Source organism: Mustela lutreola, chromosome 17 (assembly GCF_030435805.1).
Source record: "Mustela lutreola isolate mMusLut2 chromosome 17, mMusLut2.pri, whole genome shotgun sequence".
NCBI classification, from domain to species: Eukaryota; Metazoa; Chordata; class Mammalia; order Carnivora; family Mustelidae; genus Mustela; species Mustela lutreola.
The window spans coordinates 36,098,974-36,126,938 of NC_081306.1; the positions used below are offsets into that span (position 1 = coordinate 36,098,974).

The following is a 27,965-nucleotide window of genomic DNA, read 5'->3' on the forward strand; positions in this document are numbered from 1 at the left end:
GCCGGATGGGGCGTCTGGGGGGCTCCGTCGGTGAAGGCGTCAGCCTTCCGCTGGAGTCATGATCCCGGGATCCTGGGATCAAGTCCTGCATTGGGTTATCTGCTCAGCAGCAAGTCTGCTTCTCCCTCTCTCTCAAATAAATAAATAAAATCTTTTTAAAAATTATTTTATGCTGGATGGAGGAAGCTAGCCTCCAAAATTTCACTATGTGATATTCTTCAAAAGAGAAAGTATAGTGTCAGAACACATCAATGGTTGGTTGGCAGGGCTGGGGGGAGGGAAGGGTCTTACCGATTTGAGAGAGTTGTTTTGGGGGCACAGAGCAGTTCTCAATGTGGATTACGGCGGTGGTCACCTAAATCCACATATACACTGAACAAGGAACGACGCAGCAAAAGGGCGTTGATTTTTTGTACGTTAATTGAAACAAAGAGCATCCTGATTTGACAGGAAGGGATACGGTCATCCTAACCATCCAGAGAAAGGACCGAGTTGGTGATCAGTGTGAAAATCCCAACAGAGACAGTGGAGGTGACTGGTCCATACCTACAAACCATGACTAAACTGTCCGCCTGCCTGTGACCCTCTCCTCATCAGCTGTGGCCTCTCACACATCCCCACACAGGAGCCCTGCCTCACGTACAAGGGTGGACTGGATCCAAGCTCCCGCTGCCTCTAAGAGTCCACGAATTCCTCCTTCTCATGGGGATGAAATTCACACAATAGGAAACTGACCGCTTCCAGCGCATGATTTAGCTGCGTTTTACACATTCCCCGTGTTGTACAGGCACCTTTACCTGGTTCTAAACGCCCTCCCCAGTCAGGTCCTCCCCCCTCCCAGTCTTGGGCAACTGCTGGTTTGCTTTTCTGTCCCCGTGGAATTGCCTATCCTGGACGTTTCGTATAAGTGGAAGGAGCGAGGCTCTTTCGCGCCTGGCTTCCACGCGGCGCGACGGTTTCAAGGCTGTCCTCACACCAGGCGTGTGGATGCCATTCCTTTTCATGGCTGATTAACAGTCCATTGTCTGAATTTACCACATTTTGTTTATCCCTTCCTCTGCTAACGTGTACTACTTGGGTTATTTCCACCATTTGGCTCTTGTGAGTAGTGTTCCCGTGAACATCTGCATACCAGTTGTGTGAACACCTGTTCCCAATTCTTGTGGGGGGCTCACCTAGGAGTGGAATTGCTGGATCTTACAGTAACTCACTGTTTAACCTTTTGAGGAAGTGCCAAAGTGTTTTCCACACCAGCTGCACCATTTCTCACCCCACCAGGGTTTTGCTTTTAATCACAAAATGCATTAGAAGTTCAGAGGAGGGAGGCAGCTGAATGAAGTAGGGCACCCAGCAGAGGTTCCACGGGGCCCGAGCCAGATTGCAGGATGGGCGGTCTCCATGGGCACAGAGGACAGCCAGGCAGCGCAGGGAGGGAGCCCAGGCTGAGCCCCAGAGGTGGCCGCCATCTACGTAATCAGCTCAGTTGAGTACCCACATTAAGTTGCAGGAAGTTGACTGGATGGGTGGGTTGAGGGCCCTTTAGCAGAGACTGGGCTCTGGCTTGGGACCCAAGACCTGTCACCCATGTCCTTTGGCTTCTAAGCAGATCGTGGGAATCTGCGGTAAAAGGCGGACTGGACAGGACAGAGTGCTGGGGGCCTTGTAATGAGATCATTCTTTTGTCCTGACCCCCGAATTACAGAGGCAGGATACCCAGACCTGTCATTTAACAGCTTCCAACTACCATAAAAGAGATGTGCCAAGTGGGGAAAATACCAAACTAGATTTAGCATGCAGTCAAACCGGGAATCAGCCGGCTCCTGCTTCTCCTCTCTCTCTGACTTTAAAATGAACTCCCAGGAGCTCCCACAGTGGGTCTGGAAGCCCAATTAAAAAAAAAAAAAATCAGCTCAGCTCCATGTTCACCCAGCAGCTCCACGGTAATGGGGAAGGACACTAGGGAACCACAGGGAAGGTGCAAACCCAAACTGCTTCCTCAGCCTGCTTCCCCGCTCTGCTCTGGGGAACCATGGGCTGGATGTGTATTTGCGGTTGACGCCGAAGTCAGGTCTAATATTTGCTATATCACTGCTTCTGTTGTCCAGAGGAGAGTGTCTGGTTCCCTGTCTGGGGCTGTCGCCCACGTCGGGGCAGGGAGTCACATCAGAGGAGGCAGACGTCAGCAGGTCCCCTGTATCAGTATCACAGACCAGGTGGCCGGGAAGGCAGAATTTGGTTCTGTTCTAGGTCTGGAGGCTGAAAGTCCAAGATCAAGGTGTTGGCAGGGTCAGTTCCTTGTGAGGCCTCTCTCTTGGCCATGCAGACGACTGTGCTCTCCCTGTGTCCTCCCCACGGTCACCCCCCTGGGTGTGTCTGTGTCCTGATGGTCTCATCTGAGGACGGCACCGGTCAGATTGGATTAGGGCTCACCCAACTGACCTCACTTTACCTTAAAGACCTCTTTCAAGGCCCTGTCTCCAGACACAGTCCATTCCGAGGTCCCGCGGGTGAGGATTTCAACAGGTGAGTTTTGGTGGGGGAGTACCACTTGGCCCAGAACGCCCCATGGTGCCTTTTGCCCTGGAGCCAGCCCCCTCCTCAGCTGGCTGAGTCAGGCTGCTCTGGCGGGCAGCATGTCCAGACTCAGATTCCAGGACCCACTCAGGAAGTCGGTGAGTGGGCGAGGACCTGTTACTTCAGAGAAAACCCAGGCACCAGTTCCCTGTAGGAGGCATGCAGGAGTCTCAACCACCAGCACAGCACCAGGAATGAAAACTCCCAGTATCTCAGGGGAAACTCAGGTGCCTCGTCCAGCAGGCAAAGGAGAGAGACAGTGGGTCCCGGAGAATCCAGCTCTAGGAGGGGCTGTCCTACTTATGAACCCGAGCCTGTGTTAGGGCAAGGCTCGTTGAAAAATCGAGGTGTGGAGGAGAGGTTGTGGGATGTGGGGGAGCAGAGACCCGTTTTGCCTCTGTGGGGCCGGGGCCACCTGCTCACTAGCGGCAATGGACGGGCCCCTCAACCTGTTGCTCAAACAGGACGTCCCCAGGGCAGGATGAAAGTGTCTGGGGAGAAACTTCCAGAGGATGCCGCTCGATGGTACCCTGGTCACGGGTTTCTTCCCACACCAGTCCTGGGTCCCGCTGTGGATCCTGGACGATGCGATCGAGTTCAATTTGTCTAGTTTGTCACGGGGGCCAAGCTTGGCCAGGAAAACCCTGAGTGCTTCGACTGAATCCAAGATCCCAGGAAACAAAGCTCTGGGACTTTTACCACAAGTCCAAGCCTCTGACTCCAATAACGCTGTTGCTCAGTAGCTGTGCATAAAGTATATTAATTAAATGCCCAGAAATCTACTCTCTGCCCTCGGGGCTGCTTGTGATTCTCTAGAATGTTTCTCAGTGCCAGGCTGGGAACTTCCCAAGGCCATGGCTGTTTCTCACTATCTTTGGATATACCTGGCTCTCACCTGTGGAGCTTCTAGAACACGATGCTCGATGCTTGGGGTGCTGCCCCAAAAAGGATGTGACCAGTCGTGGTGTGGCCCAGGAAGAGTGAGTTTTGGAAGCTGCTTCTAACATGGAGGTTGTGAAGCACTACAGCAGAGCTCCTGGCCTGAACAGAGATCCAAGCAGAAAAGGAAGAAGGGGCCAGGACACGAGAGCGAGAAGGGCCAGGAGAAGAGACCCAATGGAGTCAGAGGCTTGGACTCACGGTAAAAGTCCCAGAACTTTGTTGTTTCACTGAGCTGTGCCTCTTGAGATCTGCTGCATGTAGACATCACCAGGGGCTCTTGTAGAAAGAGCTTGGAGGGTCTGGATTGGGGTCTGGAAGCCTGGATTTCTAACAAGAGCCCAAGAGATGTCAGTGCTAATGGTCTGAAGACCAATGTTTGAGAACCAGGAGAAGGGGGCACCAGGAGAGAAGTCATCAGCAAATTCAGAAAGACAGGGAGAGAAAAATTACTTAAAATGCTTCACGTTGGATTTCCAGTTATATGCCTACATAATTCTCTCCATTCCTTCCTGACACAGCACCGATCTGACAGTAAAGGAACGAAACACATGCACACGCGTGTGAGTGTTCACATGGACACAGAGAATGGAAGGAAGCAGGGCAACTGAGACCTATCAACAAAGTTTTGGAGACGGAAAGCAGACAGAGACTACCCCTTCTAGGAAGACTACATGGTCTAAAACATTTCCACCATAATAGATCGAAAATGCCAGAGAAAGTCTCTCAGAATGTTAATTAACGTACATAACGGACGCCGTAAGACCGTAAGCGCAGTCCTCAGGGGCTGGGAGCAAAACCAGAGCAGGAGCTACAGAAGTTAGGGAGGAAACACTGAGGTTGGGCTGTCCGGCAGCCCCTGCTGAGCCCAGGTGAGCCAACTTGGGGCCAAGCTGGTGATGGGCACTCAGACCGGATACCCTCACCTACAGTACAGGACCCCTGATGGGCTGTATTTCCCAGAGACGTGATGGATTTTAAAAGCTCAGGTGAAGGGGCACCTGGGTGGCAGAGTCGGTTAAGCGTCTGACTCTTGATTTTGGCTCAGGTCCTGATCTCAGGGTTGTGAGATTGAGCCTTGAGTTGGTCTCCACACTCAGTGAGGAGTCTGCTGGAGATTCTCTCCCTCCCCCTCTGCCCCTTCTGCTGCTCGCTCTCTCTTTCTCTAACTAAACAAATAAAATCTTTTAAAAAAGATTTAACATGGGATGCCTGGGTGGCTCAGTCAGTTAAGCTGCTGCCTTCAGCTCAGGTCACGATCCCAGAGTCCAGAGATCGAGTCCCGTGTCAGGCTCCTTCCTCAAAGAGAGCCTGCTTCTCTCTCTTCCTCGCCTGCTTGTGCATGCTCTCTCTCTCTCTCTCTCTGATAAATAAATAAAATCTTAAAAAAAAAAAAAAAGATTAAACAAACTCAGAGACCGCAAGGGAATTCACCCATCTTAGCCTCCACTGAGAGGCAGGGAATGTCCCTGCTGTGAAACTGTAGCCACCTGTTTCTGGCCAGCTTGAGGATTTTCGTTCACCTGACTTCATGGACCAAAACACACCAAGCGGAGGATTTAGTTTAAATCGTCCTGCATGCTCGTACAGCCGATGGAAATATGTGAACATGACCGTTGCAGAACACGATTAGTAGGAATGCGGAAACATGAGTATCTTGCACACCCCCCGCCCAATTTCTCCATTCCTAGGTGTGAGACCTGACAGACGAGCACGGTCTATTCACACGGGACACACACGGGAAGCTTGTGGCATCAGATCCCTGAATGGGAAGCCATTCTCCTCATGCTCATCAACCACAGGAGAGAGACATGAAGTGGAGTACTACACAGCAAAGTCAGGGAGCACAGCCCCACGGACGGGTCTCCCAGGCGCGTGCTATGTTAAAAAAGGCCAGCTACGAAGGAGGAGCCCAGAGCGTGAGGTTCGGTCAAGAGAAAACAGAGAGAACCACCCTGTGCTGAGGATGGTTGTGAGCTCGGATGGAGGACATGACCCACAGAAGCAGGAGGGGAATTCTGATGTTCGGATCACCTTCCACTGCCAGCCACAAACGCTGTTGGGTAATGACTTGCATTTTGCTCGTATGTACGTTGTACTTCCATAAAATGTTCCCATGAACCAAACAGACAACGTGAGCCTGCTCCTAGGGGACCCGGGTGTCTGGCAGAAGCAAAGCCACATCGTCTTTGAAGAAAACACACACTCTATTCGGGCCTCAACATTTTTCTGCGGAGAACGTTTCAAAGAACATCGGCTCATGTAAATACGGAGGAAAACTGGTGGTTGCCGAAGACGGAGGGTAGGCAAAATGGGTGGAGGGGTGAAGAGGCACAGATGTCCAGTCATAAAATAAATTAATGAATCAGATAGAAATAAAATTAGTTAATAATTTAAATTTATTTTAAATTTAAAATAAATTTAAAATTGTAATGAAAAAACTTCCTTAAATTAAAAGGATTTTAAATTTAAAAATAAAATAAAATAATTAAATTATTTTATACATAAAATAAAATAAATCCGTTACAGGGATGGTAAGTGCGGAACGGGGAATACAGTCAGTAATGCTGTCGTATGCTCAAAGTGGTGAGCCTTCGGGATTGTTATAACTGTTGAATCATGCTGTGATCCAACAATTGAAGCCGTACTTCCATTAAACATTTAAAAATTTTTTTTAAAAATTAAATTCAATAAAATTATCTGTAGAACTGCCAAGCCAAATTATTCTCCTTTCTTTCTTTCTTTTTTTTTTTTTTTTTGGAATTCACGACTGATAGAAATCATTTATGCAATTAAGGTAACACTTCATGTTTCCCAAAGACACCAAAACAGGGAACGATTTTTAAAAAGGGATAAATCAAAGGGAAGCCCGGTCATCAACGGAACAGCAACGGTAGCATCAGACCCACAAGGAACCCAGATGTTAGAGGCTGAACAATGCGGAACGCAGACATATTATCTTTAATATGCTTAAATAATCAAAACGTTCGATATGTTTAAAGAAACTAAATATAAAAAGTAAAGAGCAACTCAAAGCAAACAGGCAGATTTCTAGGTGAACCAGATCATCATGATGGACGCTGAAAAACTCCCGAAGCAAGGGGCTCTCTTTGAAATGAGGCAGAGCTGGGGATGTACCCCAAGGCCCATGGGCGAGGGGAGAAGGGCCACAGGCTATAAGGAGCGCACCATGCGCAGCGAATGACAAGGAAAGTGTTCACCCTCTAAATCTCTCTTTGTGTGTGTGTTTGAATAAGTCCTTCATAGTATGGTTTTTAAAGCTCCCAAAGGATGGTTCAATGGTAGGACAGATACACCAGAGGGAAGGATTAATCAACTGAATACAGATATGAAGAAATCACTAGGGGCCCCTGGATGGCTCTGTTGGTTGGGTGTCTGACTCTTGGTTTTGGCTTGGGTCCCGGTCTCGGGGTCCTGGGGTTGAGCCCTGCATGGAGCTCCGGGCTGAGCAGGGAGTCTGCTTTTTCCTCTCTCTCTGTTCCTCCCTGTGCTCTCTCCTTCTCTTGAATAAACAAATAAAATCTTAAAAAAAAAAAAAGAAATCACTAAGATACCAACTGCCAAGAATTTACCAAGAAGGGGGTGCCTAGAAAGGCAAAAAGACAGAAACTATCAGGGAGGTTGAGGCACGTGGAGGCACAACAGAAAGGACCACCACGTGGGTTTGGACGTCCAGGAGGAGAGACAGCCCTCGAAGGGGGCATGGTGGAGCATTTTCCAGAACTGAGGAAAACGTGAGTCTCCGTAGGCAGAATGTACGAGGAATCCCCAGACGCAGAACAGATGTGTCGACCCACACCCATTGCGTTTTGTGGGATGAGGGAGAGCAAACACTGTTAAGATAGAAGGCAGCTGTAAGAGAAGCCAGAGATAAGAAGAGCACCCCCGAAGGAAGAACAGTCACTGGGGGAGGAGAAAACTGTCAACAAGAAGAGAAACTTCAGGCAGTTGATGGTTCATCTAAGGTACTGAGAAAACCTATCAGCTGACTCGCAACTGTATACTCAGGGCAATTTTATTTCAAGAACAACAGCAAGGGGTGCCTGGGTGGCTCAGTGGGTTAAGCTTCTGCCTTCGGCTCAGGTCATGATCTCAGGGTCCTGGGATCGAGCCCCGCATTGGGCTCTCTGCTCAGTAGGGAGCCTGCTTCCCCTCCCCCCCACACACGCCTGCCTCTCTGCCTCCTTGTGATCTCTGTCTGTCAAGTAAATAAATAAAATCTTAAAAAAAAAAAAAAACAACCCAACAACAGCAGCAAAAAAAGAGAGAATTTATCGCCAACAGACCCTCATTAAAGGAACTTCTAAGGGACATAACTCTGAAGGAAGAAAAATACTAGGTCTGGATGCAGAGAGGAATAGTGATCAAAGAAAATGGCAAATATATACATAAATCTAGACAAATGTAGAAAACAAAACTAAGGATGCCTATTTTGTAGGTTTAAAAATAAAAGAACTAAAATACTGGGCAGCAGTCCATGAGCTGATATGCTCAACATTTAGAAAATGAATCCAAAAGTCCTTGCATTTTGGGGGAGGAGAACAAAAATGTTAGTTGACTTTATAGCTTATTAAATACGAATGTTTAAACGTCTCCAGTCTTGGGAAGCCTGGGAGCTCAGTGGGTCAATGCCTCTGCCTTCAGCTCAGGTCATGATCTCAGGGTCCTGGGATCGAGCCCCGCATCGGGCTCTCTGCTCAGCAGGGAGCCTGCTTCCCCCTCTCTCCCTGCCTGCCTCTCTGCCTCCTTGTGATTTGTCTGTCAAATAAATAAATAAAATCTTTTTTTAAAAAAAGGTCTCCAGTCTCCAATAAGTGTATAAAAAATGAAGTGTATAACTTTCAAACCAGAAGCCTGTGGGTGAGGGATAGAACTGGGAGGGAAGCACAACAAATATCTCAATCCTGAAGGGAAAAAAGTATATATAGATATAGGTATATCTATATATATATATTTGAAGTTGGGGAATAGAAAAAGCACAAAATGAGTGCTTTAACTCAAAAAGATTGTCCAGGTAGGAAAAAAAAAATCTAACTACAATAAACAAAATCATGACCAAGTTGGGTTTATCCTAGAAATACAAAGTTGCTTAAGTTTAGAAAATAGTATAAGAGATTTGAGTAAGGGGCACCTGGGTGGCTCAGTCGTTAAGACTCTGCCTTCAGCTCAGGTCATGATCCCAGGGTCCTGGGATCGAGCCCCACATCGGGCTCCCTGTTCAGCAAGAAGCCTGCTTCTCCCTCTCCCACTCCTCCTGCTTGTGTTCCCTCTCTCACCATTTCTCTCTCTGACAAATAAATGAATAAAATCTTTAAAAAAAGAGATTTGATTAATTAAGAGTAAGGCAGAAGTGTACATACTTCAGTAACTGTAGAAACAGCAACTGATAAGATCTGACATGCCTTCAAGATCAAACATATTTGCAAACTAGAAATGGAAAGGAAATAAATAAACTAATTAAATATATATATATCTCTCTCTCTCCACAGAAATCCTCCAGCAAACAAAATAGTTAGGAGTGAAAGTCTGAAGTTTTTCCTTCAAGACTGAAATGAAAACACAGATGCTCACTATTACTGCTACTATTTGGTGTCTTGTTCAAGATGCTACACAGCATAGTAAAAATAAAATTAAAAACTATATAAAAAATCGAAAAATAGAAAATACTTATATAAATATACATAATACACATAAATATTTATAAATTTATATTATATACTTATATAAATATATAAAACATTAATATATACAAATATTTATATAATATTATATCATATAATATAATATTAATTAATATAGAAGCAATTATATTATATTAATATGATTAATATATTATATTAATGTTATATATTATATTACATATATAAAACATAAATGTTTTATATATTATTAAAACATAAATGTTTTTATGTTTTTATAATATATACAATTGCATATAAATGTTTTTATGTTTTTATAATATATATAAAACATTTGTTTTATATATATTATATATAAAGATATTTAAAAAATAAAAAAAGAATGAAAGAAAGGAAAAAATAAAAGATCTAAAAATTGAGAAAAAGGGGAAAAATCACTATTATCCCACACAAATGATATTAGTATGTGCATAGAAAAACCAAAAAACCTGGAGACTAATTATCAGAACTTAAAAAAGAATTCAGTATCATTCCAATCCCAAGATTAAATATATAGAAAACCCCATGTTCTCTACACTAGTAAAAACATAAATGCTAGGTTTTAAAAAGACATCTACTAGCAAAAATTCAGCAAGACCTTTAGAGAGATTTTAAACGTTTATTGAAAGACGTTATAGAAGACCTAAAGAAATGGAAAGATAAACCAAATTCACAGACGGACACAGTATCGGAAAGATGCCCGTTCTCTGCAAATGGATTGAATATAGATTCGAGACAAGTGAAGTCCCAACAGGGTATTTTAGAGAACACGAGGAGCAGGTGCGGGAGGTGCTGGAGGGGAAGCAAGTGATCAAGAAGAATCAAGACACAAGATCAAAGAATGAGGTCAAATGGATTGGTCCTACCAGGCATTAAGATCAAAAGTGAAGCAAAAAGTGATTGAGACTGCTGGCTGCTGGGGCACCTGGGTGGCTCAGTGGGTTAAGCGTCTGCCTTCGGCTCAGGTCATGGTCTCAGGGTCCTGGGATCGAGCCCCGCATCAGGCTCCCTGCTTGGCAGAGGGTCTACTTCTCCCTCTGCCCCTCCCACCCACTTGTGTGTTCTCTCTCTCTAATAAATAAAATCTTAAAAAAAAGAAAAAAAGGTTGGTAGGTATTGGGGGGTGGGTGGAGGGACAGGTGCATGAGTGAGTACATTTCCTATCTTCTTTAGAATGAAGTGTGGTCATGTGACCATGTTCCTTTCAATTCCAGGTGAACAAAAACAGTAGGTCTTCCTCCCAGGACAGGTGCATAATAAACCTCCCATGTGTGCGCTTTCCTGCTCTTTCCCTTCCATTGACCAGGTGAAAACACCATGGCCACGGGGTATGGTGGAAAGAGCCTGGCGCCCTGAACGAAGACAGCTGTCCTCCTCACCTGAAAACCCGCCCCGCGTTTTGCATGAGAAAAAAATAAAAACAGATACTTCCTGTTCTTTAAGACATTGGTATTGTGGGGTCCCCTTGCTCTGCAGTACAGCCGACCCTCAATACTACACTACAGTAATGAAGGCATCTTGGTATCGACCTGTGATTTTGGGTAGAAAAAGCTGGATAAATGGCAAATCAACACATTTCTTGAGAACTAAGAGACTCAGAGAACTAACATCAGAGGAGTGAGGTCACAGGACAAATGGCCTCCTTGAGAATGTGAGAGACGGGGACATCTAGCAGGAGGCAGCAATAGAGACCTATTAGAGGGACAGAAGCTGCTGGTACCATACACTGGTAGGAACTCTTCACGGTGGTTTTGGCAGATTGCTGGAGGCCGAGTATTGACCAGTGAGACTGAAAAGCTAGGGGACCTCTCTGTGAAGGGGGCACCACAATCTTCTTGGTTTCTCTACCAGGAACCCCACCAAGTTCTCACAGGGAGGACCCCAGGAAGATGTACCCAGTGGCTCTGGCAGAGGGAGATGAAAGGAACCACCTTGAACAGACCCAGGACCTTCTTCACAGCCATAGTCACAGGTAAGGAAGGCGTCAAGGAAACAGACCAAGACACTGGCTGGAGGCGGGAGTGGGGCATAGAGGGGAAATCTGTATCCCTGGGGTACCCCAGCCCCAAGGCACAGGCCCACTAAAAGACTGACACTTTATCACACATTCTAGAACATTCCACCACACCAGCAGGCTCCAGGACTACCATGGATTAGAGCTGAAAGTGCTGTAAAAACTCACCCTTTGAGGTGGAGGGAAGCTCAAAGTCAAGAATGGAGACAAAAATAGAGGTCTCCGAGGCGGCGGGAGCTTGATTTGTGCCTACAGCTACCGTGGACCTTAAACAGAGCTCAGTCCTGGTCATATGAATGTATGTCCTCCCGCTAAAGGCCTCTTTACCTCAGGTTCTATTACTCTCCATGGAAAAGCACAAGGAATGCCAACAGGCAAGAAAAAAATCCACATTTTGAAGTGACAAGGCGGTGATCAGAAGCAGACTCAGGTACAACAAGGGTACTGGAACTATCAGATGGGGAATTTAAAATAACTGTGGTTAACAGGTGGATGGTGCTATTTTTTCCAGTAGTAAAAGTAACAGGCAGATGGGTCACATAACCAGAGATGGAAGCTCTCGGTGAGAACCGAGAGGGCAGGCTAGAAGCAAAAAACACAGTAGCGGGAATGAAGAGCGCCTCTGACAAGCTCGCAAGGCAAAAAAGAAAAAAAAAGAAAAAAAAAATCAGTGGGGCACCTGGGTGGCTCAGTGGGTTAAAGCTTCTGCCTTCGGTTCGGGTCACGATCCCAGGGTCCTGGGATCGAGCCCCACATCAGGCTCTCTGCTCAGTGGGGAGCCTGCTTCCCTCTCTCTCTCTCTCTCTGCCTGCCTCTCTGCCTACTTGTGATCTCTGTCTGTCAAATAAATAAATAAAATCTTTAAAAAAAAAATCAGTGCATGTGAATATAGGTTAACCTAACTTCCCAAACTGAAATACAGAAAGAGAAAAGAGTAGGGGGAAAATCAGAACGGAATAAGCAAGAATTATTGGATAATATCAGAGGTGGAGGATACATGTAATTGGATGAGTCGGGGGCGGGGCAGAGAAAAAGAGAAGCCGGAGGTATATTTGAATTAATTTGAATTAATAATCACCTAGAACTTTCCAGAGCTAATGACACCAAACTGCACAAATCCAGACTGGTGCAGATCCATGAGCCAGCCCTGCACCTTCCCACCTGCCCTCCCCCCTTCACCGACAGCTGGACCATGACGTCAGATTGTACCCACGTAGCTGGGATTGGGAGTGAGGAGGGGGTTTCTCACCCCGCAAATGACCGGAGACACAGACGTGCAATTAAAAGAGTTTATTTTAGACTATTAAAAAAAAAAGAGAGAGAGAAGACCAAGAAGGATAAATAACAAGAAAGACACATCTACAGGGGCGACTGGCTGGCTCAGTCGGTTAAGCATCTGCCTTTGGCTCAGGTTGTGATCCTGGGGTCCTGGGATCAAGCCCTGCATCAGGTTCTCTACTCAGTGGGGAGCCTGCTTCTCCCTCTCTTCCCCGCACGTGCTCTCTCTCTCGCCTGCTCGCTCTGTACTCTTCCTCTCAAATACATAAAGTCTTTTAAAAAAGAAAAAGAAAAGAAAAACCCACCTACATACATCAGATCCAAACTACAGCAGTCCAAAGATGAGCAGGAAATCTAGAAAGCATCCTCAGGGGGAGAAAACACCTACAAAGCACTAACGGTAAGAATCACAGTGGTCTCCTTGTCAGCCATCATGCAGCGAGAGTGGAGGGCCATATCCAAGTATCAAGAAAGAAAAAGTTAGCAACCTAGAATTCTATATCCAAGGAAATCGTCCTCAAAGGGAAAGAGAAATAAAGACTTGCTCAGATAAACTAAATGCAGAGAATTTATGGCCAGCAAGACTTGCCCTGTAAGACATGTTAAAAGTGGATCTTCAGGCAGAAGAAAGACATTATAAAGAAAGGAAGAACACTGGAGAAGGAATAAATAAATACATGTAAAATAAGATCTTTCATTTTTCTCATTCTTTTTTTTTTAAAGATTGTATTTTTTATTTGACAGACAGAGATCACAAGTAGACAGAGAGGCAGGCAGAGAGAGAGGGAGGAAGCAGGCTCCCTGCCGAGCAGAGAGCCCGATGCAGGGCTTGATCCCAGGACCCTGAGATCATGACCTGAGCTGAAGGCAGAGGCTTAACCCACTGAGCCACCCAGGCGCTCCCATTTTTCTCATTTCTAATTGACCTAAAATAGAACTGTTATCTTAAGTATAGATCTTCCTCGAGTTCTGATGGGGTTACCTCCTGATCAGCCCATTGGAAGCTGAAAATACTGTTAAGTCAAAAATGCAACTTAATACACTTAACCTATCGAACATTACATCGTAGCTACATTTAAGCCTACTTTCCATGGGCTCAGAACACTGACATTAGCCCACAGTTGGGCAAAATTGTCTAACACCAAGCCAATTTTATAATAAAGGGCTGAATATCCCATGTCCTCCATCGGATACTGTACCGAAAGTGAAAACATGGGTGTGTGGGTGCAGGATGCTTGGAAGTGTACTGGCTATGTTCATCCTGGCACTGCTGAGGGGCAGCCGCAGCCCAGGGCTGCCCAGCAGCAGGAGAGAAATCATAATGCAATCGCCAGGCTGGGAACATACCCAAATCCAGCTCAAAGTACAGCTTCTACTGAAAAAGTACAGTTTCTACTGTACAGTTTCTACTTTTGCATCACCATAAAGTCAAAAAATGTAGGGTCTTAAGTGGAACCATTATAAGTGGGGGCGGGTCTACGATAGCAACAATGTTTGTGACTTTTCCCTAATAGTCACAGTGTATCAGGTGATTCTAGTTTGGGGGCTGGTGAAATGAATGACCATGTTCTTACTCAGTGCCTATGCTACCTATGAGCCCAAGGCAGTTGCATAACCTGACTAAGCCACCCCAACTGATTTGAATTTTTAAGAGATACTTAGTGTATAATTTTAAAATGCTTGAAGACTTGGAGAAACATGTAATCTAGTGCTTTGTGGTCAAAGAGCTGGCAAGAAGGGACCCAGAAAGGCTCAGAAAATAGTCACCTTATACCATAGACAGTGGGCATGCAGAGGAGGGCTTACACCAGGACGGATGGTTGAAGATGTGGAAAAGGAGCTGTTATCCCCCATATCTCCTCCCCAGCCCAGGAGGAGAAGGAAAGTTTGCTCCCTGGAGAACAGGGCACCAGGTATGAGCGGTAAAGGGCCATGGGAAGAGGCAGCGGAGTGGGGGAGCGAGAAGCCTGGGGGGACTGTAACTTTCTATGATAAGCCATGAGGAAATACTGCACATTTAAAACCAATACATGTATTTATTAGATAAATATAAAAAACAAACTTGAGGGCGCCTGGGTGGCTCAGTGGGTTAAGCTTCTGCCTTCGGCTCAGGTCATGATCTCAGGGTCCTGGGATCGAGCCCTGCATCGGGCTCTCTGCTCATCAGGGAGCTTGCTTCCCCCTCTCTCTCTCTGCCTGCCTCTCTGCCTACTTGTGATCTCTCTGTCAAATAAATAAATAAAATCTTAAAAAACAAACAAACAAACAAACAAACAAACGAAAAACAAATTTGAAACAAGGTCAAAAAGGTAACAATAAGAACTCCCCAATTAAATCTCTTCTGAGCTCGGTCCTTAGGATGGCTTTCTCCGTTCTGGTCCAGGGCACAGGACCTGGGCACAGGTCTGGTTGCAGGATGCAGCAGCCCCATGAGCCTCCCCACTGTCAGATCCTATCCCTCCCCGGAGGCCTGTCCCTACATGGCTGGGGTCAGAACTCCATCCGGGGAATACAGGGTGCTCCCGTAATGACTTCAACACTTCTTCTCAACTTAGTCCTTCTTCTCACTTTCATTTTTCCCCCAAACGGGATAATCTATCATTTACCTGCCTTGCCTGGGGCTATGCTATTTATAACAATAGAAACAGCATTTTTGGCTTGTCATCTTTCTCCAAAGGAACTCAGATTGCCTCTAAACCTTTAGTGTGCATACAAAGTACCTTGGAATATTGTTGAAATGCAGATTCTAATTTAGCGGGTCTGGGGGCGGGACCTAGGAATCTGCATTTCTAGCCGGCTTCCAGGTAAGTGGAATGTTCATAAAACAGTACTGCTGGTCCATGGCCCACACCCTGAGTGGCAAAGGGACCTGGGGCAACTTTATGGGGTCATGGAAACAGTCTATGTCTTGACTGTGGTTGTCATTACATGGGTATATACACTTTTCAAAACACACTGGACTGTATAATTAAAATGGGTACATTTTATCCTATGTGAATTATCCTTCAGTAAAATTTATATTAAAGGAAAATCACTCTACAGGGATTATAGATATAAATGTGGAAAAAGAGGGACGCCTGCCTGCGCGGTTCAGTCGGTTAAGTGACTGCCTTTGGCTCTGGTCATGATCCCAGGGTCCTGGGATAGAGCCCCATATCAGGCTTCCTGCTCTGCGGGGAGCCTACTTCTCCTTCTCCTTCTATTCCTCTCCCTGCTTGTTCTTCCTTTCTCTCTCCCTCTCAAATAAATGAAATCGTCAAAAAAAATGTGAAAGATGAAACAATAAAGCTTTAAGAAGAAGCCATAAACCTTGGGGTAGACAAGTCTTTCTGCAAAGGGTTCAAAAAATAATTGGCCATAAGGAAAAAATCCACGTCAACTGGACTACATTAAAATGAAAAACTTCCATTCATCAGCAGACTTTATTAAGAAGATGAAAGAGCAAGCCATAAACTGAAGAAAGATAGCAGTAACACACATGTCTGACAATGGACTCCTACCTATCATATATAAAGAACTACTATAATTCAATAAGAAACTGCCAACCTAAGAGATTAACAGACAAAACACGTGAGGGGGTGTTTTGCCAAGGACGATATCCAAAATGGCCAATACACACATAAAAAGTGACTCGACTTAGTCACAGGCGAAATGCAAATTGAAGCCACAACATTATTTATTTTGGCTGTAGCCCTACTGGAATGGATAATATGCACAGACAGACACCAGCATGTGTGAGCAAAGACGCCGGGCAGCTGGACCTCACATGTGACACTGACAGGGGTGTAGTCTGGAACATTCTTGGAGAATGACTTGACAGAATTTAGCAGAGCTGACTAGCAGCAAACTCAGTGATTCAGCAGATCCGCCTCTGGAGTGGAAATACAGGCATGGATTTCCAAAAGACAGGGTAAGAATGTTCCCAGCAGCCTTATTCCCAATGGCAAGAAATCAGAAACAACCCAAGGAGCCTTCACCAGTAAGTACAGATAAAATGTATAAAATGTGCAATATTCATGAAACAGGCTGTCTCTGGCGAGGGGCTAAGTGCCAAGTACAGCCACACGTGCAAAACGTAGATGCCACTCGGGGGGTCTGGATAGAAGATACAGCTCCCAATTAGATTTGTAGTTTCAAGAAACAGTATATTTTTAGCATCTCGATGTCCCACACAATACTGGGGACATACCCATACTAGTCATTATGACTATATGGAGAGTCACTATGATCACTAATGACCATACTAGTCATTATGACTATGATCACTAATGATAGTCATTAATTTTCAGCCCGTCAAGTTCTGTTTCCTGATGTGGGCGCCGGTGACATGGACACGTGAGCTTTGCGTAACCTCCCCTGGGTCGTGTGCTTGGGGTCTGCACACGTCTCTCGTGTGAAAGTTACCCTTCAATGGGAAGTTTATCTGAAATCACAATAAAACGAATCCTGGCCTGTGTCCCATCGCAGGGAGGGGCCTGCCTCTCGCCTCGAGTCTCCCATCTGTTCTCCTTGCTGCCACTCGTGATCTTTCGAACCTGCACATCCATCCTGGCTCGCGGCTCCTGCTCAGAACCCCCCAGCGGCCGGCTCTCGCCCACAGGACAGCATCTGCCTCCTTGGCACGGCAGCCCACGGCTCTCAGTGGCCTCTCCTCCCTCTGCCCTGATTCCTCCCCATCTTTTTTTTTTTTTTTTAAGATTTTATTTATTTATTTGACAGACAGAGATCACAAGTAGACAGAGAGGCAGTCAGAGAGAGAGGAGGAAGCAGGCTCCCTGCTGAGCAGAGAGCCCGATGCGGGGCTCAATCCCAGGACCCTGGGATCATGACCTGAGCTGAAGGCAGAGGCTTAACCCGCTGAGCCACCCAGGCGCCCCCCTCCCCATCTTTTTGTCTGAGCCTGACGCTCACTGCCCCTCCATGGCTTTAGCATAGGCTGGTTCTCTGCAGGCAAAAGCCTTGTTATGCTCCCAGACTCTGTTCAGCCTCGATCGGGTGCTCCCTCACCTGACTCCTCACCACACTACAGGCCGGTTGGGGCCGGGATGCCAGCTCGCCCTCCTTTTATCCTTAGCATCTAGCAGGGGGCCTGAGGCTGGTGGACAATGGGCATGTGTGAGGGATGGGTAAATGGATAACAGCAGTAATGGGGGGTTCAGGTACGGCGGGGGTGGGGGTTGGGTAGAGGAGTAAATTGTTCTCGATATATTCTAGATTGGGCATGAGCACTTTTGGAGCTTGCTCTAGGTTCCCGTGCTAACAAGCAGCATACGCCTGCACCATGAGTGTGCACGTGTCCCTTCCTGTGTGTCTCCCCAAGTGATGAGCCCGCTGCAGGTGCTGGGCACTCAGGGGAGGGCATCTTGCCTAATACTGCTGTGACCCCCACGTTACAGAAGAGGAGAAGTGCAGAGATGTTCGGGGATCCATTCAAGGTCTTGTGTCTGGTGGGAGGCAGAGCCCACACCTTCCACGTATACTCTTTCTTCTGTGAATAATAACCAGGTGTTGAATCACAAAAATGTCCCTCGGGACAGGAAAGGTGAGGGAGGAAGTATCAGGACCCACTCCGCCCCAGCCGTGGTTTGACTCAGGCTACCCTTCTGGTCCTGCTCAAATCAGTCTCTGTGGGTAGCCACCCCCTGTCCTGTGGAACGGCCCGTCGGGAAGGGGCACCACCCCGAGCCCTTAAACACGACGTTCAGCTCTGTCCAGAGACTTTCAACGCCTGCCTGAGATTTTCAGGTTTGAAACAAAACAAAAATCTGATTCACTGTTTCCAGGCCTACAGGAAACACAAGTCCTTTATTTTTCTGCCACTAACAAAAAAAAAAAAAAAGAAAAAAAAAAAAGAAAGAAAGAAAGAAAGAAAGAAATCAACCCAGAAAAAAAAGACCCTTTATGTCTTCGAAAAGTTGTGACTGCTTCTCATTTCACACCACACCAAACATTGTTCATGACAAAGGCCGGAGAATGAAGCCAGAAGGAAATGAATTACAATAAAACGCACTCGCTAATAAATAAGAGCCCGACCAATGAATCCAACTCAGAATACACCACTGGCAAGAAGAAATGCCCCAAAGCTTCGCTTAAACCAAATAATGTAAGAACAGATGGCTCCCCTGGGTCTGAGGGAAAAGTTCATGCATACAGGAGGCTACAAATGGGGACTCTTGTTTGGGATTTTCACAGAAAACACAGGGCATTAACAACGTTCAAGGTGAAAGCAGGGAGACGTGTGGATTTGGGGACAGGGAAGTTTTTATCAGGTGACAGAATGGATGGTTAAGGACTCCTCCATGGAGGTCCACTCTGGAAATAAGCCGGAGCTGGGCTCGGCCACAGGACCAACCTCTCCCGACTGCCCAAAGGGAGAATTAACTTAACTCCAGAATTTGGGTCCTAAAGATGAACCCTGAAGGGAGACAAAAATTTACTTCGGGAAGATTTTTGTTCCCCACCTGCTGGGCGGAAGCATCACAAAGTGGGGGGGGGGGGCAGACCATGGTTGGAGACACAACGGCTCACCCCGACCACCTGTAGGGCCCCAGAGAAAGCCACCTGTCCTGGCATTAAAGATATCGCGATCTTCCAAGCTTAGAAGATCATGCCCCACGCCCAGTATTATGGTCCGCCCCCCTTCCTCGTCATCATTAGGGAAATCCAAATGGTGTGGTCTTGCCAGAGCAGGAGAAAAGGAAAGCAAAGCCCAAGGAGATGGTGCCGAGGAAGCCATGGCTACCAAGAGTTACGGACTAGAGAGGTCAATTAATAACCATAAAACCTCACACTTATATATAACATTTTGTAATTTCCAAAGCGATTTTTCACCGGCTATCTCATCTGCTCCCCAGAGCAATTTTTGGGTGGTCGGGAGGCAGAGGTTGTTTATCTCCCTCTTGCTCGTGAAGAAGCAAAAATTTTGGGACAGTGAGGTGATTTGCTCAAGGTCACGCAGCGATCACAGATTTTGAAGGCTCTGAGCATTCCTGGTTCTGACAAGCAAGTGCGCAGATGACTCATTGGGGGCACCCAGCTTCAGTTTTCAGTCTTACACCCACAGCAGACGTGGGCAATCGAGCACAGAGCTCCTCCACCGCGCTCGGTCCTTCTTACGCAAGCCCTCACTAGCTGCAAGGACTGGCCCTCGAGAAGGACCTCGTGCGCCGTCCCAAGTCCTGTGTAACTGCGTTGCGTCGGAGGAGACTGAGCCCAGAAGGCAGAAGGGACTTGGCCAAGATTGCGCAATGGGTTTGCGGTCCAGACTCCAAGTCCCCACCCCCCCACTCCCTCGGCCTTGCTGAGCTGGGCGGTGTCTCCAACACCCCACGCCATTCTCCACCCGCTGGGGGAGCGAGGCCCCAAAGAGATGCACCAACAAGGCGTAAGAAGGGCGTTCTCCACGACCTCACCAGAGCAGGTGGATTTCCGCTAAGCAGGGCACACAGTGCTGTTTCTGAGAGAGGAATAAGGAGCCTCTTGGAGGTGGTTAAGCCTGGGCACCCGGCAGGGTCGTGAAATTCTGGATCTGCTCTGTGTCCAGGTCAAGTTGAGACTGCTGGCTGTTGGCCTCTAGAGCTCAGGAGGGGGCCTGAGCAGCAGACAGAGACCTGGACGTCGTGAGATTGGGGACACCTGGGGAAGATGAGCACGGGGAGAAGAGGCCCCAGACACTCTGACCCTGAGGTCGGGGGTTACGGAGGAACCAGAAAAGAGAAGTAGGAAGGAGTGGTCAGTGCGGCGGGACCCACGCCGTGTCCTGAAGAGGACGGAGAGGACGGTCACGTGAGGCCGGGATTAGGTCGTGGGAGCACTAAGAACGGACCCCTGGATGAAGCTGCCTGGGGGCCATCAGTGACCTTGATGAGAGCTATTAGAACTGAGTGCTGGGGCCCAGACGGAGGGCAGCGGAGGAGCGGGGGACAGAGAGTGTAGACAACCTTTCCAGAGAGACCTGCTCGAAAGCTGATGGCCTAAATTGCATCCTCCGTGTTCATAAACTGAAGCCCCAGGGACCTATAGTTGGCGATCCTCCATCAGAGGAGGAAACGGGACACACACATAGTCTTAGCAGCAAATGCACCGAGCGGGAAAGGTGGCCGTCCACCCGCCCTAGATATGGACCTTCGGAGACCCCAGCCCTGGCCTCACGTTCCTCGGGGACGTCCAGCCTCCCGGACTGAGACAGTAAGTCCCCACTGTGGGATTCTGCTCTAGTGGTGGCGGCGGGGGACTGGTGCGAAGCCGGCCAGAGCCAGGCTTGCCGGGAGCCGCGAGGGGCCAGGAAAGCCGGGGGGGGGGGGGGTGGCGGGCTACTCTTTTCTTTAAAGTCTGGTAGAGCCACAGCCTATCTGTAGGCAGATGGCCATGATCCTTAGGGAGAGGGGAGATGTGGACGACTTAGGAGAGCAAGGGTGCTGGGGGGCAGGGATCCTCTGGACAGATGTGACTGGCCCCGGGACCCATGCAGGGGGAAGGGGGTGGGGAGCGGCAGCGAGCCCAGACCCAGGAGGGAGGGTGGCCGCCGGCTCAGGGCAGGAGGGCCTGTTCGTTTGACTCTGCCACAAGACAGAGAAGGTTGGGCTTAAAAAGTATATTTTAAAGTTAGTTAAGAAAGGCACAATACATTGTCAAAGTTCTATATGACACTGAGGGAGAAAGATGGGTCCGTTCCCTGTGGACGCCCCGTGCTCTGCTGTAGTCGGCGGGGGGGGTCCCCTACTTGGAGTCACTTTCCTCTGAGACCTAAAACCTCCCCGAATATAGAAGCCATGAGACAGAAACTGCCCAAGAGACCCTGGGAGAACATCCCCCCGAACAGAGGATCTCTCTGAACCCGTCTCTTCGTCCACAAACAGGGATGACCCCGGGTTACGGCGCCCCAGGAGTGATGGAGGTTTACATGCGGGGCTTTGAAAAGCACCTGAGAATCGGGGCCTGAAGCCTGGGATGGCTGAGTGAGGTATCTCTACTACTCAGCTGAACATGTCGCCCTGAACCAACTATACTTGAATCCCTTAAAAAAAGAAAAGAAAAGAAAAAAGAAAAGAAAAGGCCATTTCTTCTTAGAAACCTTCAGTGAATCCCGTAATCCTTACTCAGAGGCCAGGAAGGAAGTACTAATGTCGGTAAGTCACGGTTGTATTTCATTCCAATGTTCATCCACTAAAATAATAATTAACTGACGTTCAGTAATGCTGGCGTGGGGCTTCTGTGTGCCTTTAGATTTAAAAAAAAAAAAAGAACGGGTCATTGCTACTCAGACTTCCGCAAGAATGTCCACTGCGCCTTTATCATAAGAGCCCCTAAGTGCAAACACGCAGATGTTTCCCAACGGGAGATGGTAAAGAAAGCGCGGTACGTTCACACGGCGCGGGCCCTACAACCCCAGTGCGGCAGCACACGGCGTCAACCAGCGGGTCTCAGGCAGGAGGCAGAAGGGAACGTGCCCTGTGGTTCCATTTATGTGACATCCAAGGGCAGGCAAAGCAGGTCGGGGGGGGGGGGGTGAGCAGCAGGACTCACCAACCCCAGGGACCTGGAAGGCTCCCTGACCCCAGGGGCTGGAAGGGACTTGTGTCTCCACCTGGGTGCTTGGCTACACAGGTGGATGGACACACTCAGTGGCTGTGCAGGTCAGATGCATGTCATGTCTTTCAACGGGAGTGCTGAGGTCCTGGGATTTCTCTTACTGTGATGCCACTGAGATCAGAAGTCAGGTTCTCGGGGTGGGGGGGAGCGGGAAGGTGGGACCCAGGGCAGCTAGGACAGCAGCAACAGTGGATGGGAATGACTCTAGACACGCTTCCTAACCTTACTTTTTATTGTTTCCTTTTTTTTAAAATTTAATTTGAGAAAGAGCACGTGTGCACATGCCTGAGCCAGGGGGAGGGGCAAAGGGAGAGGGAGAAGCAGACTCCCTACTGTGCAGGGAGCCCGACATGGGGCTCGATCCCAGAACCCTCAGATCGGGACTCGAGCCGAAGGCAGATGCCAACCAAGCCACCCAAGCACCCCTGCGTTGTTGTTTTCTTGATCATCAAGATAACAGATGCTCTTGGTAAAAAAAGAAACATAAAGAGGGACAAAGACACAAAATAAATCCTACGAAACATAAAATAAATACCAAGCCGCTCTCCCCAAGGTCCAGACCAGAGCAGTTTCTTATACGTGTTAGTTTTTTCCAGAAACTCCTCAGATGTCCCCTCGAGTCCTGCCTGGCCCATTAATGGCCTCATAGAATTCCACAGTACTGGATGGACCTCACTCCTGGGGCACACTGGTGTGGCTTCGAACTTTTTCTTGTGATGATGCTACAGTGGACATCGGCGCGCAGAAACACTCCATCTGTGAGCTAAATTCTTAGAAGCGGGATTCCTGGGCCAGAGGGTTTAAGCACTTATCCTGTTGGTGAATATTGTCAAAGCCACGACGTGGAAAGTGGTACGCCCCTGCCGTTTGACTTCGCGTGCATTTCATTAGGAAGGAAACGCGTTGACTGGCGTGTTCATACTGTTTGCTCAGGTCCTTTAAGACTTTTCCTCTTGGGGCGCCTGGGTGGCTCAGTCGGTTAGGCATCTGAATTTGGCTAAGGTTGTGATGTCAGCCTTCCTGGGATGGAGTCCCATGTGGGTTTCCCCGCTCAGCACGGAACCTGCTTCTCCCTCTCCCTCTGTGGCTCCCTGCCGCTCGTGCTCTAGCTCTCTCTCAAATAAATAAATAAAATCTTCAAAAAAAAAAAAAAAAGAATTCTCCCCGTGGACCAGGTTCTCCCCTTCTGGATTTGACAAACTATGGTCAGGGGTGAATCCTGCGTGCCCCATTTTGTGCCCTTGGCTTGATCTGGCCATAGTTGCTTGTACACGCCGCTCTCACGCTGCAAGACCACAGCTGAGCAGTTTCCATAGCGATCGTCGGGCTCACAAAGCCTAAAATATTTACTCTCTGGACCATCACAGAGAAAGTGTGCCAATTCCTACATCTTGTTGATGTGTGTGTGTGTGTGTGTGAATTCGAAGAGAGCACTGTGGTACATACGGTTTCGTGTTTAATTCCTCACTCTGCTCCCCACCTCCACCCCAAGGAACCAAGTCAGAAGTACAACTTTAAAAGGAGAAGTCCCCAGACACCTTCATTTGGAGGCACTGAGGTCTACGTTAATTTAGGGTTGGTATTTTTTTTTTAAAGATTTTTATTTATTTATTTGACAGAGATCACAAGTAGGCAGAGCAGCAGGCAGAGAGAGAGGGGGAAGCAGGCTCCCCGCTGAGCAGAGAGCCAGATGTGGGGCTTGATCTCAGGACCCTGGGATCATGACCCAAGCTGAAGGCAGAGGCTTTAACCCACTGAACCACCCAGGTGCCCCTAAGGGTTGGTATTTTTATACGCATTTTACACAAGGGCAGCTAAGGCTTGGAGCTATGCTGACTTTCCTGAGTGTGCTGAGGACACCAGCTAGCGCTCTGCAGAGTCAGGGTGCATGCCCCTTCTGCTTCAGTCCAAGACCACAGATATTCCCACTCAAGGATCTTGCCTCCTTGTGGACAGGGCCAGCACCAGGGGTGGGTGGCGGTGACTGGAGAAAGCCAAGGCTGATGAGTGTTGCCTGCGGCACCATCAGGATCGGGGGTGAGGGGTGGGATTTGGGACAGAAGTTTGGCAGGCCCCGCCTTGTCACTACCGCATGTATGTCCAAGGACTGCTCATTCCTGAGTGGGAGTGGGGCAGGAAGGAAGTCTGTACCCTCAAAAGAGAAACCAACAGGGAGGAGGGAGCCCTCTTCTGGGGTGTAGAGTCTGTGCACCCCTCCCTTGGGCTCAGCCACAAGTGAAGACCATCATACAGTGGGGAATGACCCCCTCCAGTTGTGTGGGGAGCTGTGACACAGTACATGTGTCTGGGGGAGCCTGACCGTGGGGCTGGACCACAGAGAGAGCACACAAACCTGGGGGAAGTGGGAACACAACCCCTATGACTCCTTGGCACTGGGCCATGGACACCTGAACACAAGCATGACAGCGACCATCATAATCTCGAAGCCCTGAACAGATTGTGACCAAAAAAAAGTTACCCTCCTGAGAACATTAAAACCACTGATCCACAGAGCAGGAGGAGCTCGCCAAGAGGTCAGGGGTTGATGCCCAGAGTGTTTCTCCTGCGAGGGCTGGCCCAGGTCGGGACTGGCATCTGGGAAAACTGATCGTAGAAGAAAAGCATTTTTAAAAACGATTTTGTTTATTTATTTGACAGAGAGAGACACAGCAAGAGAAGGAACACAAGCAGGGGCAGAGGGAGAGGGAGAAGCAGGCTTCCCGCCGAGCAGGGAGCCGGAAGCGGAGCTCGATCCCAGGACCCCGGGATCATGACCCGAGCCGAAGGCAGACGCTTAATGACTGAGACACCCAGGCGTCCTGGAGAAAAGCATTTTTAAGGGGCATCCTGGAAAGCTGTCTTTCCCTTTTCTCTCTGTTCCTGTATTTAAATTGATGCAAATATTTTCTAGGCCGATGGGATACTGAAGAACGTCAAACAATCGCCTGGAGGACAGCGCTTGGGGACAAGGAAGCCGTTAGCGATACTCGCAAAGGTGGTCATTTGTCACAATTCGTGTTTTCTCATTTGATGTTTGATATAACCGACAATCCTGAGAATAATCCGTAGGAATATCCGGGTTTCGCCAGGGAGAAATGACTCCCAGAAGCTGACGTGACGGCCCATCCAAGGTCACAGGCAGAGCACGGAGGACACGTCACGCCCTGTCCCCATCACCAGGGCGCCCGGCCTCCAAGGCTGAGCGGGGAGTGGAAGGCAGCCTTAAAACGGACTCGAGCGGCTCCGCGGATCTTCCAACGTTCCTCTTCATTGCCATCATCTGAACATCAGGACCCGAGCTCGTCTTCCCGGTGAGGTGCCGCAAGGGGCCGCCTTCCCCCTTCACCGCCCCTCCCCCCACCCCGCCCCTCCCCTCTGCCCCCAGCGCACCAGACACACAGGCCTTCAGTCCTGGGAAGCAAGTCATCTCTCCAAAGGATGGAGAAACACTAGTAGGAAAGTGAAAGAAGAGGCCAGGATGTTGTCCTGCCAGTGCTGTCTCAGCCTGGAACCTTCTACCCATCATGCCCTCTGAGCGTGCTCACCTACCATGCCGCAGCCTTACTGCCCACCGTCCTCCCTCCCCAATTCTGTTCCATCTTGTTTTGAGTCTCAGTACGCTCAGCACGAACTACTTAGGGCAAGGACATCTGGGTCTCACTTCCCTTCGGTGTGTCCCCCTCGACACCCAGGGCAGCACCCCCCTCGACAGTGCCCACTGCCTGATTCAAACAAGGGCCGTGACATTTCGATGAACAGTTAGGTAGGTCCACAAGTCATCTGAAGAGATCTCACCAAGAATGAATGGATAAAACAAAGCCAAGAGGGTTGGCACCATGGAATACAGCTCAGCCTTAGAGAGGAAGGCGATTCAGATGCAGGAACCGCCTTATGGGAGGTCCCTGGAGGAATCAGGCTCACAGAGACAGAAAGCAGCAGGATGGATGCCGGGAACTGGGGGGAGGGTGGGGGGGTTAGTGTTGAATGGGGACAGAGCCTCAGAGTGGGAAAATGAGAAAGTTCTGGACACAGCAACAGCAGTGGAGAAGGTAAAATTCACATTACGTGTATTTTACCACCATTAAGAAAAACATCCCATCAAGGATCATTCGTGCGCTGACTCAAGACCAGACTGGCGGGGCCAGACGCCTTCCTTTTTGATGCCAGTGCTGAAATAAGCTTTGTTGCTGGAGTGTGTCGAGGCTCGGTGCCAGGCTCCCTCTGGCCTCAGAGCACCGCTGGTCCACGGTGGGACCAGCATTTCTTTATGGCTTCCTTGGGGGTGGACAGAAGGGATGAATCCGTGGCCCCCAAGACTACCAGGGAACATTGCACACACGGTAGGCACTCAGTAATTGTCAAGGGACTGACCAACATGTTTTCCCTTTCTAGAAGGTTGATAACCTTGTAGGTTCGAGAGAGTTGTAAATGTCAGGGCAAATTTTTGGAATTGCAAATCAAAGGCTCTCGGGGCGGTCTAGGCACAGACGTCAGTTTGGTCCAAGTCCAGGTGTAAGCAAATGGCCCTCCGCTGACCCACTCCTGGGCTGGTGGTGCTGGGAGGCTCCCAGCTTAGACAAACCTCTCCGTTCCTGCAGGGCAAGTGCAGCTGGGAAGGCTGTTTCCCTACAGCCTCCTAGTCTCCCTGTGGCCCCTCCAACTTTGTTCTGAGCTATGAAGCCACCGAGAACTCACCTTCTCTCCCCATGCCCCAGGGTGCAGGAGAGCTTAGGGGAGGGGGGCCTTCCTGCCTAACCCTGTGCTGGGCTGGTCCTCCATCCAGGGAAGGGAACTGCAGGCTGCGGTCACCAGGACCTCCTCCTGGCTTTGCTGGGAACTGGAGCCCCTCCTGTCCCCTCTCCATGGGAGAGGCGGTCCTTCCCCCTCTGCACCCAGGGGCCCCACCTTCTCGGGAGCCTCTTGAGTCAGGCCTCGCTGTGGTACGGAAACTTCCTGTCCTTTCAGATGTTAGAAAAGGTTCTTTTCCTCTCTGTGGGGCAGGTGCACCAAGGGGCGCCCTGCCAGGCCACTGCCAGGGACCGCTCTGGGGACCTGCTTCCCCGGACCCACGTCCAGGTTCACCCCTTTCTTCTGAGAGGGGTGTGGGGACTCTGCCAGGTGGAGACACAGGGAGACTGACCCGTCCCAGAGAGCACCGGAGGAGACACAGGGAGGTGGAAAGTGGGACTAATCAGGACTGGAAGGAGAGGTTTGGGGTAGCCGTGGGGGGCGGGGATACCACATGGAGAGTGAGGTAGAGAAAGGGAGGGGGAGAGAGATAGATGGGGGTCCAGCTCCGCAGGGCGAGGAGGGCAAGTCGTCCTAGACCTCTCAGGTCGCTCCCACCCCGGGTGTGCTCTCCCCGGGTGCGCCCCCACAGCGACCGCACCCCATCGCCAGCACCGCCCGTGGCCCACCCCCCATCTTCCCGCCGCACCCCTCCTGAGCCCGGATGCATTGTGGCCCCCCCCACGCCGTCCCACCCCCGCGTGTCCTCTCCCCCAGCACACCCCCCCACACCCCGACGGTGCCCCCCGCGGCGGAGGCATCCCCACGCTGCGCCCCCTAGTCGCGCCCCATGCCCCCCACCCCCGCGTCCGCCCTGCCTACCTGGGGCGCTCATGCTCCACCAGCCGCATTGGCCGCCTCCTCCGCGCAGGCGGCCGTCTTCCCCCTGGGTCCCAGCCCTTCGGCCCTCCGCGCCACCGCCCGGCCGTAGGTTAAAGGGTGCCACCGGCCCAGGGGCTGCAGGGCGGGGAGGGGGCTACGCGCAGCCCAGGCCGGAGTCCCCGAGGCCAGAGGAGGTGAAAGAGAGAAAAAAAGGAGAGAAAGTGTGTCATAGGCTGGCAGGGGGAGGGAAATGCAAAACC

At 49.3% G+C, this 27,965-nt stretch overlaps 1 protein-coding gene and 1 long non-coding RNA gene across 5 annotated transcripts in view; one reads left to right on the plus strand and one right to left on the minus strand.

Moving 5' to 3' along the window:
- Positions 1-27,956, minus strand: part of CARD11 (caspase recruitment domain family member 11) — a 110,468-nt gene extending 82,512 nt beyond the window's left edge. For 3 of the 4 annotated variants that reach the window (XM_059154346.1, XM_059154345.1, XM_059154343.1), the window contains exon 1: positions 27,706-27,955. In XM_059154346.1, coding sequence (XP_059010329.1) covers positions 27,706-27,718 — 13 coding nt within the window. In that variant the 5' untranslated portion in view covers positions 27,719-27,955. Of the gene's footprint in view, positions 1-27,705 lie in introns of all 4 variants that reach the window. The other variant, XM_059154341.1, reaches the window with a different exon arrangement.
- Positions 19,649-27,712, plus strand: LOC131819353 (uncharacterized). Its single transcript, XR_009349163.1, has 3 exons — positions 19,649-20,691; positions 21,363-21,632; positions 24,754-27,712. It is a non-coding gene; the product is annotated as an uncharacterized LOC131819353 (long non-coding RNA).
- Positions 27,957-27,965: the final 9 nt, after the last annotated feature.